General features: G+C 35.7%; 1 protein-coding gene across 1 annotated transcript in view; it reads left to right on the top strand.

Annotated features, from left to right (window-relative positions):
- The window catches only part of LOC149559029 (small RNA degrading nuclease 1-like), a 139,089-nt gene extending 126,008 nt beyond the window's left edge, over positions 1-13,081 (top strand). Inside the window, exon 12 of the mRNA XM_089832987.1 lies at positions 12,055-13,081. Within this exon, the coding sequence (XP_089689113.1) occupies positions 12,055-12,468 (414 nt within the window). The 3' untranslated portion in view covers positions 12,469-13,081. The remainder of the gene's footprint in view (positions 1-12,054) is intronic.
- The last annotated feature ends 4,404 nt before the right edge of the window (positions 13,082-17,485 follow it).

Raw genomic sequence — 17,485 nt, forward strand, 5'->3', positions numbered from 1 at the left:
ATTATTCTACCCTCTAAGTTAACCCCAATCTTAAGGATGTCTCAAGATCGGGCTTCTTAGCTCATAGCTACCTCGCCGTCATCCTGGGAGCGCTCCCCTTAAGATTCTTCTTGGCCAGGCATCCTCTATCCAAGGCCAACGATATATGCATATGTTTGACAACATTGGAATATTTTGGCACATCGATTACTGGCCATGGCAAACAATGGAGATCTTAATATCTCCATGCTCCATGCTTCGATATTGATTCTCGGCTATGGTGGACAATGTAAATCTTAATATCTCACATGCTCTATGCTTCGAGTTCACATTGATTCTCGGCCATGGCGGACAATGGAGATCTTAATATCTCCATGCTCCATGCTTCGAGTCTCATTAATATCCATGGTGTTAACCTCATGAGCTAACACAATACTATCCACAATTATGATTCATAAATATAAATAAATACATAAACATAATTAAACAAATATAGTCCATAAACATACTTTTCTTACCTTCTTTTCCAAGAGTCACAACCTTCCATAATACAAATCCTTTGGAAAGCCACAACACTTCATAGTTATAATCCTTTTGAAAAGTCACAACACTTCATAACTAAAATCCTTTGGAAAATTCCCAATACTTTATAATCACAATATTTTTGAAGAGTAACAACTATTCATAATTATGACCCTTTTGAAGGTTCACATCTTTCAATATCAGTCATACCTTTTCAAAAAGTCACTTCCTTATTTTTTTCATGATATTACTTTCCTCTTCCATTTTTCCTTTTTGAACTCCTCTCTTCTCCTCTTCCTTTTTTCACCTCTGTATAATAAACTCTCCTCCCTTTTATATCTTAATTTTAAGGAGTCATGTCTATTTGTTAAATCTCTCTTGATTTTTCATTAGATTTAGTTAATTTATATTATTCTATGTTATATTATTTATTTACTTACTTATTCGTGTTTATTATGAAATTCTATTTAGAAAGTTAACATACTTTCTACAATATTGTCTCTTGTATTTAATTGTATTTCTTTATTTACTTTTTGAAAATTTATTATTTTTTAATTATTTAAAATATCATACTAAATATTATTTCATTAATAATATAGATTAAATAATTATTGTTTCTTGGTTTTATAAATATAACTTTATTAACATTATTTATTTAATAACATTTTATTATCTAATTATTATTAAAATTCTATCTTAAAATGGGGATATGACACCAATATTTTAAGATCCATTTTCACAATGAATATATAGATTTTACATTGCAAGAAGGAATCTTGTTTAAAGGTGGGCAGTTGTGTTCCAAGAGAATCAATGAGAGAAAACTTGATCGAAGAAAAGCACAATGGCAATTTGAGTGGACACTTTGGATTGAATAAAACCTTGGAGCTTGTTCTAAGGTTTTATTATTGGCTAAAAATGCATAAGGACATAAGGAGGCATGTTGAACTATGCACTATATGTTAGAAAGCTTAAGGTACTTCTTCAAATGTTGGACTTTATTAACCCTTACCAATTCCCAATAGGCCATGGGAATGTGAAAGTATGGATTTTATCTTTGGTTTGCCAAAGACAAAGAATGACTTTGACAATATCTATGTTGTTGTACATAGGTTTAGCAATATGAGCCATTTTATTCCTTGGAAGGTGACTCATGATGCTAGACAAATAGCCAATCTGTTTTTCAAAGAGGTGATAGTATCTAATAGAGATGCGAAGTTCATGGGACATTTCTAGAAAACCTTGTGGAAAAGATTGGGCGCTAACCTATCATTTGGGTCTACTTATTATCCCCAAACAGATGGGCAGAGATAAGTGGTCAACATGCTACTTTTTAACCTTTTGAGGTGCTTAACAAAGGAGTATGGACAAGCCTGGGATTAGGTGATTCACCAAGAAGAATTTGCTTACAATGACACTGGAAACATAACAACAGGGAAGAGCCCCCCCTTTGAGGTTGTTTAGGACTTCATCCTAGGGGTGTGCTAGAGCTTCAAGATTTTGCACAATCAATGAAGGAAGTGCATGAACAACAAGTCAAATAAACTTTGAGAGAGAATAACAAAAAGATAAAGGATAAAGTGGATGAAAAGAAGAAGAATGTGCAATTTGCAATAGTAGACATAGTAATGGTGCATTTGAATAAATCAAAGCTTCAGAAAGGAGTGCCTAGTAAGTTGCAAATGAGGAGAATTGATCCCTATAAGATTCTGGCCAAATATGGAAACAATGCCTATAAGATAGATCTACCATTCCCCTATCTTTGATATATCAGATTTGGTGCCATGCAAGGCCATAGTATAGAGGAAGATAAAAGAGTTTCTGAAGTTGCAGAGATGGTAATTGATATGACCTTGCCTCCTCAAATCAAGCCACAAGTAGAGCAGGTGCTAGGTTCAAGGGTTGCAAATAAGACAAGGCATGGAACCTACACAGAGCACCTAATTAAGTGGAAGACTCTGCCTGAAGATGAAGCCACTTGGGTCTCTGAAAGTGATTTCAAGAAGCTTGGTATTGATCTTACACTTTTGTCACCTCATGTAACTTCTTTTCTATTGGGGGAGAATGGTGTAGGAGCACCTAAGGGTTAAATGTTTTTAGCCCTCAATATTTGGTGTATAAGATCCTATAGGGATCATGGTGAGAATAAGGACTATCTAAGGGTCCAATAGTGTGTTTGAAAAGGTTTGATAGTGTGTGTGTGTGTCATTGCCAAAGTTGGGCGAAGTTTGTCATTGTATTGGCCAAGAATTGCCATGTAAGCCAAATTTGAAATTTTGCATATTAGGTGAAGTAACCCCAGAATAGCATAGGAGGTCATGTCTAACATCTGTAAATGTTTCATAGTGGAAAGGAATCCATTTTGCATCATTGGAATGCCAAAATGTGGCATGAAGTGAAAAGTTGGACTTTGGGCAAAAAATTATCAATGACAACTTTGCAACTTTTCAATATTGCATGAGAACATTTGAGCAAAGTTGTGCAAAGTGGTCAAAAACAGTTATGGGTCAGAACCAATTGCTGAAACCTGAGAAGGAGACATCTTTAAGGCCTTCCTTGGGATTTTACCAAGGTTGCTCATCATTTGCTACGGATTTCAATAGCAAACCGTTGATAAATTATGGCAATTTCTTTATAGAACTCTTAAAACTGATTCATCTCATGTCAAATGGATTGAATCATGAAGTTTTTTGTTGTAGATAGCTAGATTACATTGTGTTCCTGCATTGTGTGCTTTGATAGAAGTTGTAGTGTAGTTTTGCTAAGATATATAAAATTCAAACCCTTGAACTCTTTTCATTGGACAGTCAGGTTTGAGCAATAAAATGGCTCTAGCATGAACCTCCATTGTGGGATTTTCACGGCCCTTAAAGACATGAAAGTAGAGTCCTTGTACTATATTTGTCCTTTTGTTAGAGGCTTGAAAGTATGGTTTTCTATATTTAAGCTCTTGCCCTAGGCGAGCTCTACCATAGCCTAACCAAGAGCAAAGAGTAAGAAAGGGTTGAAACTTGCAGGATCTGATTGATTTAGCCAATCCAATGGCATGGATGTGCACATGAGAGGTATATACAGAGCCTTGATAAAGCATTGAGGAGTTGATGAATCCATTTGATTGGGTTTTTCTCCTAAAAGTTTGAAAACTAGCTTGTTTCCCTCATAAAGCAACATAGTTTGGGTTTGTGCATTGTATGGATAGTCTGAAACCTAAAATGTCAAAAATCTTGAAGAACTTCCAAATGGGCGGCGGAAATGGTGATTTGTTTGGGGGCTTGTTTGGGACATTTTCAAACTACAGCCCAAAAACCCATTTAGGAGGCCTAATTGTGACCTAGTAGGGCTACTAGGCCTAAAAACAAGGAATCTTGAAATCGGTAGGAAATTGATGCTAATAGCCAACAAGATGAAGTGTTTGGTGGGTGAATTGATCAATTTAGATGCTCTAGGCTTCTGTAAGGTGATTGTGTTAGGGCTAGGAAGTTGGTGATTAAACTTGACCTTGTGAGTTCAAGAGAGGAGTTAATGCACATTAAATTGATAGTGGAGCTTTAGAAGAGAAAGAGGGAAGTGAGTTGAATCCCCCTACGATGGCAGGGTTTGTAGTTAGGAAGAAACCTTGAGGTCCTTGTATAGTAGAGCCAAGAGTAGTTCATTGGAGAGCCTTCCTATCATTTTGATTTAAAGTGAAATGTGAAAGTCAAATGATTAACAAAAAGTTGTTTTAGAAGGTGAAATTTGAGGCTGAGAGTAGAACACAAGGATCAAATTCAAAGATTGGAGGTGAGAAGGTGTAGAATGGTTTAAGTGCTAGCATGATTTGAACACCAAGGATAACATGAAGATCTTGAGCACCATTAAATTGCAAGGTGTTCATCAAGCAACCAATGTGCTTTCAAACTTGAAAGGTCAAGTTGAGATGAAGATCCAAGTTTAAGATGTTGAAATAGAATTTGAAGAGTAAGTACAACTTCATGAGCAAATCTACAAGCAAGAAAATCATTACAAGCTTGAATTTTCTTCAGAAATCTAAGTTAAGTTGGATCCATTTAACTATATGAAGTACTTACTTCATTTCTACAATTGCAATATAAAGGTTAGTAATGTCCCCATTTTTAGCAAGTTCCTGTAGTTGGCTTGGTCTATTCACCATTGTGATCCTCGGGAAGTGATAGTGGGATTTGAGGGTCTCAGTTGTGGGGTTGTAGGCTTTTTAGTAGCCTATGGTTATAGGGTTAGTTAAATTAGAGGAGTTGTGTGATGCACTCAATTTTTATTTAGGGCTTCCAGTTTGGGCTCCAAGAATTTTGGAGGGAGCTTCTATTTATAGTTAGTTACCCTGCCAGGTTCATTCATCGTCTTTCATTGTCAGGATCACTTTGGTGTTGTCTGATTTCGATTTTGATGCTTCTTCAGTTGATTTCGCAAGAGGGGTGAATTATTATTATTATTCATCTAAATACAGTGAGGTTACTATTTTTGTTGGTGTTGTTGGTTGGTCACCTCAGTGTCATAGCTCGTTGGAAGTGGGATGAAAAGTTTTAAATCGTGGGAACAAGAAACAGTGGCCTTGCATGTCAAAATATTAAGTTATGGTGGAAAAGGTCATGTTTTGAGCCAAAAGCAATTAATAAATTATATTAATGACACTTTATTATATCTTAATGTTGTGTGTGGGAAGCTTCTTAAGTGAAGTTCATTCAGGAAACTTTGTGCCATTTGAAGATTATAAATATGAGCCCATTTGATGAGTAAAGCATTCAATTATTTGATTATCTTATTTTGCTTTGTTGTCTTTTTGACGTTTTTGAAGTTTGATTTTTCTGTGCCCTTGCTGAATTATAAGGGTTTGTTCTTGAGAGGTTCATTGTAATTCACAACTAAGGTATTGTATTGTGAATTAGTTTTTTGAGAATTGTTTTTTTATCTCCATTGCTATATATATTGTGGTGTTGGGAATTTAGAATTTGGTGTCTTCTCATACTGTTATCTCTTATACTCCACGGAGTTTCTCGGACGAGGATGTTTTAGGGGACGGGAACGTGTTTCTGGTACGGGTATGGGTCGAAGCCAAAATTTAGGGGACGAGGCCTTAGGGGACGGCTATAAAATATAAGGGATTTAAAATTTTATATATATGGAGAATTAGACTTCTTTAGAGATATATTTCAAATATGCATATCATAACAATGATAACATTGATAAACCATTCACCATAGAATACATGGAAATTGAAAACTATCAAGATAAAATTCAAAATGAGAATATGATATGATGATATATGATATATCCGAATATCGCATACAATTAGCAAAAATGCCCAATGGCTCCAAGTATCAATGTATCATCATCATGCATGAAATCAAAATGACATAATGAAAGTAAATACTAGAAGTGTAAATGAGATGTCCAACTCCATAATAATCAAAAGCAATAATGTATATGAGTATCTGCAAAGCGGAAAGCGAAATATATGGCTGTCCTCTAGGAATCTAAATCTCTATCTAAATCAAGATCATCGTTATTCTCTTCCTCTAAATCACTGGCAGGGGTAGGCAAAGGGTCCTCATCCAATGGAACACCAAGCAGCCCCGGAGGTGTGTTATCCTCATCAATCTACAATGCATCCTTAGGATTAACATCCCAACGTAGTGTTGGAGTCTGTCGATACTCAAGACTCGGTCGCGCCTATAATCGCAATACACTATGAATAACCACAAGCTTCTCCGATTGTCTAGAGGTAAGATTGTTCCTCTTGACTGATTGGATGAAGCTATATGTAGACCAATTCCTCTTTGCAACAGAAGAACTCGCAACCTGTGAGAGAAGACGGATGGCAAGGCTTTTCAGCTCAGGTGCGTCTCTACCATGCCATGTCCACCATCCAATTGGGTCCCTTTGAGCCAATGCAGCTCCATCAGTCCTCGCCTCTAGTCTACCAAATGTTGGACCACAAAGATTGGCAAAGTCAAGCCATTGCCCTCGAATTTTTGCAACATCCTCTACATTATACATTTTTGAAAGGGCCTTGAAGAAGCCCTTCTTCACCTATATTGAACAAACAAAAATTAAGAAGTTAGAGTTTATAAACTTTACAAATAAAATAAATTTTTTAAAAACGTATTATAAAATCAGAAATCTTTAACATAAATTAAACTCACCTCCTCATCACTAGATGGAGGCACTCTCCCAGGCCTTGGTGCATACCATTTCGGATTGATTGCATAGGCTGCCATATGAAGTGGGATGTTCATAGTGTTCCAGCTTTTCGTTACAATGGGCTTAAGATTCTCCTCATAGAACTCCAAAGTAGGTTCCTTCTCTTTAATAGCTTGCTTGATCTGCCCAAGCATGTTGTCAAAAGTTCCATAAATCTCTCCAAGGTTAGGAGAGTTAGTATCAATATATCTAATGACCTGCACAAAAGGGTCAATGAAGGAGCAAATGTATCTGCAAATGAAAGAAAATTGGAAGTGAGAAACATCATATGTTAAAAAAATCAGCAAGTGCTTAGATCAGAAATGTTTTTATTAAATCAACAATAACAATTATGATGTCAATTATTTAAGTTCCTTACCTCATTGTGGTCCACCAGTTCTCATCCAGGATTCTTCGTCTGACAAGTCTTCCATCCGGGGTGCTTGATTCATGCCATCTATTCCACTCTGCATTGACCACCATGGATTGTAAGGCCTCTTGGACCTGAAGCATCCTCTCTAACAAAATGAAGTAGCTAGCATATCAAGTCTCCACAAGCTTGAGAAATTCTTTTTTGGAAAATGTCCTAAATAATGCAAGAGATGTGTGATGATTGCAAATAAACATTTGCACGTCTCTAGCCTCAGACACCAAAGTCTTTATCGAATCAATTTTCCCAAAGTCCTTCAAGGTGTGTTATTCAATGCATGTACACATGGGGTCCAACTTTTTTTTTCTATAGGTGCTCTCTACAATCAATCCAGCTGATTTACGCACTCGGGCTGAATCAGTGACTAATTGCACAACATTTGAAGCCCCTACCTCTTCTATAGAATCCTTCAAAATCTGAAATTGGAAGGATGCATCCTTCTTTTTTCTCGAGCAATCAATGGCTCTAAGAAAATAGGCCCCTACTGTACTAGTGACAATAAGATTGATGAGTGGCCGATGTTTGATATCGGTCCAACCATCCATGATGATAGAACATCCATCAGTCATCCATGTTTGTCTCATATCCTCCATCAAAATGTTTACTTTTGAGTACTCTTTGTTAAGGATAGTGGTGCGTAATTTAGTCTCTTCTGGTGGTACAAATGAGGGACCGACAACATAAATATCTTTGCACATTTTTTTATAGAATGAGGAACGAGAAACATGGTATGGTACGCCATGAGCAACAAGAAATCTGCCAATGAACTCTTCAGCTCTCTCTTGTGCTTGTATGTTAAATAAATCAGCCACATTGGTATCTCTCTTGGCCTTTCCCTTCCCTTTACTAGCAGTGCTAGTGGGAGTGAGTGTGAGAGTGAATGAGAGTGTGGGTGTGCTACCTGTAGGAGCCCTAGATTTCAATAACTCCCCCTCCACATACAACCTATTGGCCTCAAGTTTTTCATCATTCTTATTTTTTTTGCAACCTTTGACCCGTTGCCCACCTATCCATGAAAAATGACAATACTCTTGTGTAGCTTTCAAAATAACGCTTCTTACATATATGACACTTTAATTCCCTACTACCCCCCGAATTTTTCTTCTTATTGTTGTCTACTTTTGTGGCAAATTGTAGGAGAGGTTTCTTGGGGTTGAATGGGCCTTTGGCATATTTTTTTAGGGCTTTGGAAGGGCACTCAAATGGATTAGGCATTGCATCTTCCATAGGGACATCTATATTAGGCTCATCATCCATGGCTACCCTAGGTCTTTTTCTTGGTCTTTGTAAATGTGACACTTGAGTTTCTTGCATGGCAACATCTATGCTATCACTACTTCCCTCATTCTCACTGCTGCTCATGTATTTGCCTTTGTATTTTACAATGTTTTATACTGCTGCAAGTTATGGAAAAAAAAAAATCATTTCAATGTTCTATTCAACATGCCCTCTCTATGTCATTGGAAAAATTGAAAAATGACAACAAACAACAATAAAGTTTGAATCAAACAAAAAAATAATTAAAAAATACCAGGAATGAAGTAGAAATGAAGGCAAAACCTTCTCTTGCACCTCCAAAATGCACTCCTCTTTTGTTGTTGTTTTCCTCTTCCTCTTCCCAACTTGCAAACAACTCCAAATGAACAATGCTCTTTTAGTATTTACCTCTTGTTATTTGAAGCCACATTAGGGTTCCCTTATTTTAGAAACCTCCAACATCCATGTGGGGCCCTAGCAGAATTGAAAAAATAATAAATTTTTTTTTTTGGGCTTTTAACTTAGCTATCAGTGGCTGGGAAAAAGGGAAAGGTGTCAGCCAAAGGGGACAGTTGAGGGACGGGAACAGAGTCCCTAGTACAGGATTTCGTACCCCCATTTCCTAGCAAAAAAATTTGGGAGTTTCGGGGACGATAACTTTTTCCCCAATTCGGGACGTCGCAAGGGATGGCGGAAATAGGTACCCGCGTTCCCATTTCGTAGCCGATACGGGGATGGGCATAAAAGGGCCGAAAATGCATCCCCGTGGAGCATAGGTTATCTTTGTTGCTAAGAAGCGGTTGGGTGCTGGTTAATTTGGAGTTGGTTGAGCACCCTTTTATATTTTCTGCTAGGTGTTATTTTCTATTTGCACTTTGGAAGCAACGTTTTACATATTTGCAGTTGCATTTGTTTGTTGGAGAATTCATTTGCTGCTGCTAGACTTCATTTCAAACGGTTTCAAGGCATGTCTTACCTGTAAGTTCATGGATTGCAACTTCTAATTTTTTTAGGTATTGTTGATTTAGGTAATAGGGGATATTTTATCAACTGGGTTGTTGGTATTTTGTGAAAATACTCAGTATCTAAGTTGATATTGAAATCTGGAAATTTTCAGTTGTATATTCCCTATGTAATATCTAAATATTTAAGTTGAAAGTATTATTGTAAAATCTTCTAGTTTGCTGCTATATTATTGTATCAAAATTGCAAATCCTCAAGAACAAAAAATCAATAAATCAATTCTTTAGCACAGATTGTGTGAGAGCCAGTTGGATTATTGCAGAGATATTGGTACAAGTACAAGTTCGTGAACATTTCAATGAGAAAGGTTTGAGGGTGAAGAACTCCAAAGAGAGAACTTATAAAGATGAAGCAATTTGGGAATCTGGGCCGTCAACATCAATCTAGGGCTAATCATTAAGTGCACAAGATAAGCATGCTAAGGTGACGCTCACTCATCTTAAACCAATTAGAGTGGCCAGTTCCACATGTCCAAAATCAACCAATTAGGTCATGCCAAGTGTACGTGTGAAACCGACTCAATGGTTCTACCCAACCTATTTTCTTATAGGTTTATAAAGGCAATGTAAATTTATTATTGGCCCACAAGGTGGCACTTGTATGTTACTGGACAACATTTAATGATTGTTAGTAGTAGTTAGGGAAAACCCTAAGTTACCGGTTCAGGTTCGGTTCAAAGTTCAAGAGCCGGTTTGCAAGATTGTCAAAATTTTGGAAAGGGGTTTGGGTTAATTTGGGATTGTTAGTACAAAACATATAAAAATTATTAAAAAAATATGTATATATACATATTTATCAAGCATGAGTTAAAATTAGAATGTAGCACAGTAGCATAAACACATTTAATAAAAACACCATAAACTTGTAATCATAGTGATCTTGCCATTATATAGTCATAGTGCTCATGCCATCGTATAGTTCAACATTAAAGATTCAAAACATTAAAAATAAATTGTAGCATCAAGTTCAAGTATCATTGTTTCATGTTCATTGTTCGACTAATGGAATAAAAATCTATTAATATTCTAAGTTCTTCAATCTATATCTTCTTCTTCATATTCATCTTTTTCTACTTCGTTTTCTTCTTCTTTGGCATTAGTTGACTCAGCAATAGAGCTAAGGCCAATGGGATCAGCAGCAGCAACAATGTGTTGGCATCAAATTCTTCAAAAAGTGACAATGAGAAGCCACTAAAAGCATTTCATAACAATCTTTTACGGTTGTGGACACCAACAACTTAATCAATTTTTCAAAAAGAACACTTTATTGCCATCCGCGGGGGCCCAAAAAGCATGTGGTTCGAACTTGGTTCAATTTTTTTGGCCTCCTTCATCCGGGTTCATACTTAGTTCGAACCAGATCAAACCAGCAGGCAAAAATTAGAACCTTGCCCGAACCGGACTGCGACCCAGACCCGAACTTCGAACCAGTTTGAACTTCAGCAGGTCCGGGTGTTCTAGGGACGAACCATGGTAACTTAGGGAAAACCCTAATTAGGGTCGTGTTTGCTTAATCTTGGCCCTTGATCTTAAATTGATCTTGGCCACTCATTGTACTTGGAACACCTATAGAAGGCAAGGCCTTGTCATTTGTAAAGAGAGACTTAGAGAGATCGTTGCAATAATATTGCCAAAAAAATTCAGTCATTGTTTGTATCCATGGTGGATTATTTTTATTATTTTGGAGTATTGCATGGTTTTACATTTCCTCAATGTAGGATTTCATTTCACGTTAAGTAGAAGTAGATGAATGGAATATATTGTTGAATGATGATTACTGGTGAAACAGTTGTTCATACCTTTCGGCACTTTCTGATTGTAAGTATTGGTATTGCATATATCTAACTTGAACTGGAGATATTCATTTGGATTACGCCATCATTGTTTATTTGAATGAGTATTGACAATTTAAATATCATCCCCACATCCTTAGAAACAAGCATCATCCTTAGCATAGTTGTTTAGGCAAAGCAAGGACTGGTTAAAGTGTTACCTACCATCATCATTGTCATGCATTATAGAGTTAGATTATTCTTCTAAACCCATTGCTATTTTCAATCTGTTTCATTGGAAGTAGGTGAAAGACCATAATTGCTAAACCATTCACATTTGCAAAATTGATATCTATTGAATGAACATTGAAAGCCCCTTTGTTTTGCCCAACATATCACATCACACAACTGAGTTGAGTCCACGATAAGAAGGAACCTTGAGGTTGGCCTAGTTGATCACACAATTATATACATTGTTTAGCATCTAAGCTTCCTTTTTCAAGAGAGGATTTGATATTTATTGTTTCATCCTGCATGTTGAAGTGGTCACAAAGCTCACATCAACACATGCTATCGCTCTCAATGTGAAAAGTTATTTGTCAATACGTTTATAACATACCGCGATGCTTTCGAGATGTTGTACTTATGTTTTATACCTCTCGCTCATTATGTTTATCTGCAAAACATTTGTGGCATATTTTGATTATTCACTCTACTTAATGTTTATATAGAGTAGTTATAGCAACTCTATTTTTCTTAAGATGTTTACTTATATATTGGTAAGGATTGGTTGAAGAGTTATATTTATTTTCATTTGATTACTTACACGTTATTCAGTGACATTATTTTCTTAAAGTCTGTTCACTTGAATTCACAGGACTCTTATGGTCACCCTCAGAAATGTGTATGGTTCCACAAAAGAGGATCAAAAAAAGGGCCAAAAGTGAACATCCGTGTACGTAAGATGAATGTTGTAGATGAGGAAGCTCCGATTTCTCAGCTGCCTAGTTTCAGTATTGATCCTATTGTAACAAGAAGTAATCCTAGTGATATCGGTAACAATATTTCTAAGTCTGACACAGAAGAGACTTTCCACAAGAAAAAGAAAACAAAGTATGAGAAAAACACAAATCAGGAAAATTTGATGCAGAATGATTTGGAGAAAAAATGCAATGGTTGTATTCACTTGAAAGAAAATGAAAGACTAAAAAAGGAACTTGGACAAAGGACTGCAGAGATCAAAAGTTTACAACGAATTGTAGCTGCACTTACAAGAAAGCATGGTCTTTAACTGATATTGACAGGGCCATCCTTTCTATTGCCTTTGTCAAATCTGATTTCTGGTATCCTGTGTTATGCTTATGTTCCAGCAAATAAGCATCTAGACATCTTTGTATGCTTAATTTTTTTTTTTCTGTAATCAGCTCATCATGACTTGATACTGTGCTTTTTAATCTTTACTCTAGCCCTTATAACATAAATTAATCTTCTGATTTACAACAAAAACTTTTCTTTATTCACATGACTTCAGCCAAGCAGACAGTAAAGAATTTGATCTGCACATGAACATTCACTTTCGCATTTGCAGGGTGAAAGTAGAGACCAGTCTTAATACATACACGAAGTCCTCTCATCAGTGATAGATCAATTGATCGATGGTACTTCTGTTTCATACTTACGTGGTAAATTAGGGAGTTGAAGTTTTCCAACTGTGTATTACACTGAAGTGTTTTCTAGAATTTTATGATGCCTTGCAGATTATAGGCTTGAGATTTGTGTTGCTACCTATGTAAATAAATTTGTCAACGTATTCTAGTTTTTTAATACCTTGAAAATCAACTAGTCGAGGTAATATCTGGAAACTCTTATCTATTAACAGGTATTTGGTGAAGTTGTTCGAACAATTAGCTTTCTTGATTTGTATTATTGTTGGAGTTTGCAAGTGATTGGTGTGTTGGATCGTTGTTTTATTCCAGATTCCAAGAAGCACAAAATGCGCTTTAAATAGTTGTAATGGCTCTTTCTTGCCTGCAACTCTTCAAGGGGAGTGTGATCTACTTTTATATTTATTGGATTATGATAAGAATTTATCGGAGATAAAATTTACTTAAATTAATTATTAGACCAAGAGGTTTAATTGAATGTGTTAGAAATGGAAAAAAAAATCTGTAAATAAACAATACCAGGAAAGAATCTAAGTGAGTAAATGCATGAAAAGATATTACCATAAAATAGGAGAGAGAAAGCTTCAAGCTCCAACACCATGAGACAAGATATTTGGAAAGGGGAAAGCAAAGAAAACCCCTTGTGACATTATGAATGAGGCATGAAAAGCCTAAGAAGGAAGAGAGAGAGAGATAGAGAGCAATGCTCATACAATATTTGAGAAGAGGAAGAAACCTCATTGTTAAATGAGAGAAGAGGGTCATCTCTTAAATAGAGATGAGAGAGAGGAGTTAGAATGTAACTCCCATGTCTATGAATGCCACCATTCATATGTGTGTGAGGCCAAGTGTGAGATTCCTCTTAAGGAGGAATAATCTAAAATTAGAAATTACAATACATATTTATCCTCACATATTCCACTAGATGACAAAATAAGATGTAGTGGAAAAAGGACAAAAAAGAAATATATTAAGATACCTTGGCTTATATCCTAATATATTACAACAATAAAGAAAGGAGTTCTAACCTTGGTTTATAAATACACCAAGGAAAGATTACAACTTCTAACAGAATGTAATAATTTTAAAAACAGTATATACTCAACAAAGTAATATGAAATAGTAAACATTTATAATTTTAAATAATACAAATCTGTGAGATTATTCCCATGATTCTCATTGCTATAGCAATGCATATATACAACAACTAAGCAGATATTGCTAGGCTTTGCAAGGAATATTTTATTGAAGAAATTTTGGGAAACCTGTACAGAATAATGGTGAATATAAGAATAAACCTCACTATTTTCCATCTGGAGTATTATGATATGTTAATGATAAGGAATCGACCAGTTATCATGTACCCAATCCTGTGTTCAAAGGAAATGGCAAGGTTCTAGGCACAAAGGTTTGCGATTGAGCGGAACCTGGATTTCCTAATGCATTATTTTCCAATGAGGAGGCAATTTAATCGGAACTGGTTGGAGGAATATATTACCGCAGACGGAGTAGAGGAGTAAAATATCCCAGCAAGGGAGATTGAGGGGCTTAGCCTGTGTGTCCAACAAAGCAACTAGGAGGGGTAGCTAAAAATTATGATTTTTAGGAAGGATTGAATTGGTTTAGTACTTGTAGAAATTTATATTTGCAGATAAAGACTCTTCCTCAGTGTATTGATAGTGTGGCAGTATAGGTCCTAGAATATATTTAACGGGCCATTTTGGGGTTTGAATGGGTATGCTGTGTTTCAACTTTACTGCTAAATCCTGATAAGGGTAACAGTACTATGGTAATAACAATATATTTTGTTAAGCGATGGACATAATATATAGTTGTTAATGAAGCTAGATGGAAATGTTAAATGTGTTTAGTAGATTACATAGACTCCTACATATCTTTTGATAATTTTTAAAGTATCTGAATTAGATAAAATATTCATTTCTATGGTATGAATTTCAAACATGAAAGTAAAATTTGAAGGATAGTGATTGAATACCAGGAAGCATTTATTTCTGAATGAATAAACACATTTACAACTGAAAAATCAGAGATTTATAGGTATTGGGGTACACAGAATCACATATAAGCAATAGATATAGGCATATATATATATATGGTCCATTACTAACATTTGATGAAAATCTGTTACATGTTCAATTTCTGTTATATAGAAATCATGTATGCATTAGGGATAGTCTGATGCTTTTGGTTTAGTCGGTCTGCTCTGATGACTTAGCTTTTAGCATTTCATAATGAAAACAATAATACAGGCTGTTAAAATGGCATCTGGGCAGTTAACTTTGTTATGCAGTAGGCACTACCAGTAGCTAATCTTAAGAGAATGTATGGTGTTTTATCTCTCAGCGGGTTAGGATTGTGACATATTTTGGCTTATCTGCATTATTTTTAGTTCCGTGGAAAAGGATATCAGCTACAGTTAGATTCATTATATTTACTTCTTAAAACAAGAATTGAGTACTCTTTAGAAGGTAGAGTTACTAAAAATGGTGTTATGGTCCATTCATGTTGTGTCATCTTTAAAATCTTTTAAGAAGGTTGTGAATTTTTGATTACATGGCATACTCTTTTTCTGTGATGGGAAAAGGTAGGTAAATTTACAGATGATGAAAAGTAATTACAGATATTTACTCATGTGGAGAAGAGATATTCAGCTCTTTCATTATATGATCAGGACTGATAATATTTAATTTGTTTGTTTCAACTTACTCATTCAGATTAGTACATCTTTGAGGTATAAGAAATTCAGAGGTCTGTTATGAATAGGAGTATGGGTAATCTTGATTGTGGCTCTAGCTCTATCATTCCTATGGTAATATAAACTCACTTAGGTAATGTGGCTCTAGCTCTATCATTCCTATGGTAATACAAACTCACTTAGGTTAATATTCTTTCAATCATTCACAGATTGTGCTATTACCAATTGGTCTTTAGCTGGAACAACCCAAATTTTTTGCAGGAAGGAATGGAATAGAAGTTCATAAGCAGTTAATGTATAGCCAATCTGATAATTGACAAATGAGACCATGTATTGACAAGGGGATTTTGATGTCTGATTAGGAAACCAAACTCGAGAGTTTTGGGCTATACTAGAGGCTTTCTTGACTCTGCCCTTTCCTCTCGGTGTCCACAATGTACAAAGGTATAAAGATATTATATTTATCTAAAAAAATTATTTGGCCACAGCCTTTTACCCATCAAAAAAGAAAATATGAGTATTTTAATATCTATTGGACTATGATAAGAATTTATCAGAGAACAAATAACTGAAAATTAATTATTAGATCAAGAGGCTTGATCATATGTAATGGTGTGAGTATGTTTTTGATATTAGCAGCAATGAAACAAGGGTTTTGACCCATAGTGTAATTATCCAAACAAATTATAAGCAGATTACCATTAACAACATGTTGAAAGCAAAAAGAGTACCATCCATACTGGAAGAGTTACTTTGTGAAATAGAAGTATTCGAGCTTAGTCATGTAGGGCCATTTAAAGCTAAGTCTTTAATCATAATCAACCTAGAAACATAAAGCTTAAAACTAAGATCCAACCGACTGAAAAATTGAAGAATTAGTAGCAAGCATTAATCTTTCTTCGAAGGGGGGATATTGTACAACTATTCCCTAGCACATTCTTTAGTGAGGAACTAGTTCCTTACAATCATCTTTCGTCGCTAAGTCCTCGCCCTTCACATCCTCCTGCAAAAGGAAGAGGGTGGTTGCATAGTTGTTCATAACCTCAAGGGTGAAGTAGCTAACATCCTCTAGTCTTTTGTCAATCCTAGCAAACTCAGACTTCAAATTTTGCAAAGCAACATCGATACTTGCAATATCATCTTTAATTTTCCCAATTATGCCACCAAGGGCCTTCAAAGCACTCAAAATCTCCTCAGTAGGAACCTCCACAATAATATTGTCATTCATAGGCGGAGGGGAGAGAGGAGTAGACTTTATCTCCATATTAGAATTGAGAGGTGTTTTATTTATAGTTTTAGAAATATGAGAGGAGGAAACCACATTATTCATATCCTTCACATCAGTGCTCTCCATATCATTTGAGTCATCAGAGGTCAAACATCCACACGTTTCTTTCAGTTACCCCCTTTTTTAGCAACAATTTTGGATGAATGTGGATGGTTGCTAGTTCCCTTCATAATCTTGAAATCAAAGTCCACCTGGTAGGTGTTTGTTTTAGCCTAATTGGGAGACATGTTCTCTGGGTTAGGTGTAGTGAATTTTTTCTTCTTGGGCGTTTCAAGAGACTTGGACAAAGAAGTGCATTGACGGTCTTGTAAAGCTTTCAACCACGGGTTTTTATGGCAACGATTCTTCCCTAAACTAGAGGCGGTAATATGCTAGCCTTGGGTGTAGGATAAACCGAGGGTAGGGAAGCAACAATGTAGGCATGTTGGACAAAGATAGACTATAGAGGGTAGAGTGTAAGGTGAAAATTATAAAGACAGTATACCAAAACTTGATGAAGAATTGTGTAATTCTTCACACTACTATTGGCCTTAGCTACATCCAACATTATTTCCCAAGGAATGGTGCAGAAAAAAAGGAATGTAAATAAGGTCATGGTTGTAGAGGTGATTAAGGAACGACAAGTCAAAATAAGAAAACA

The sequence above is a fragment of the Cupressus sempervirens genome, chromosome 5, assembly GCF_028749045.1.
Source record: "Cupressus sempervirens isolate cs-2001-9-10 chromosome 5, ASM2874904v1, whole genome shotgun sequence".
In the NCBI taxonomy this organism is placed as follows: Eukaryota; Viridiplantae; Streptophyta; class Pinopsida; order Cupressales; family Cupressaceae; genus Cupressus; species Cupressus sempervirens.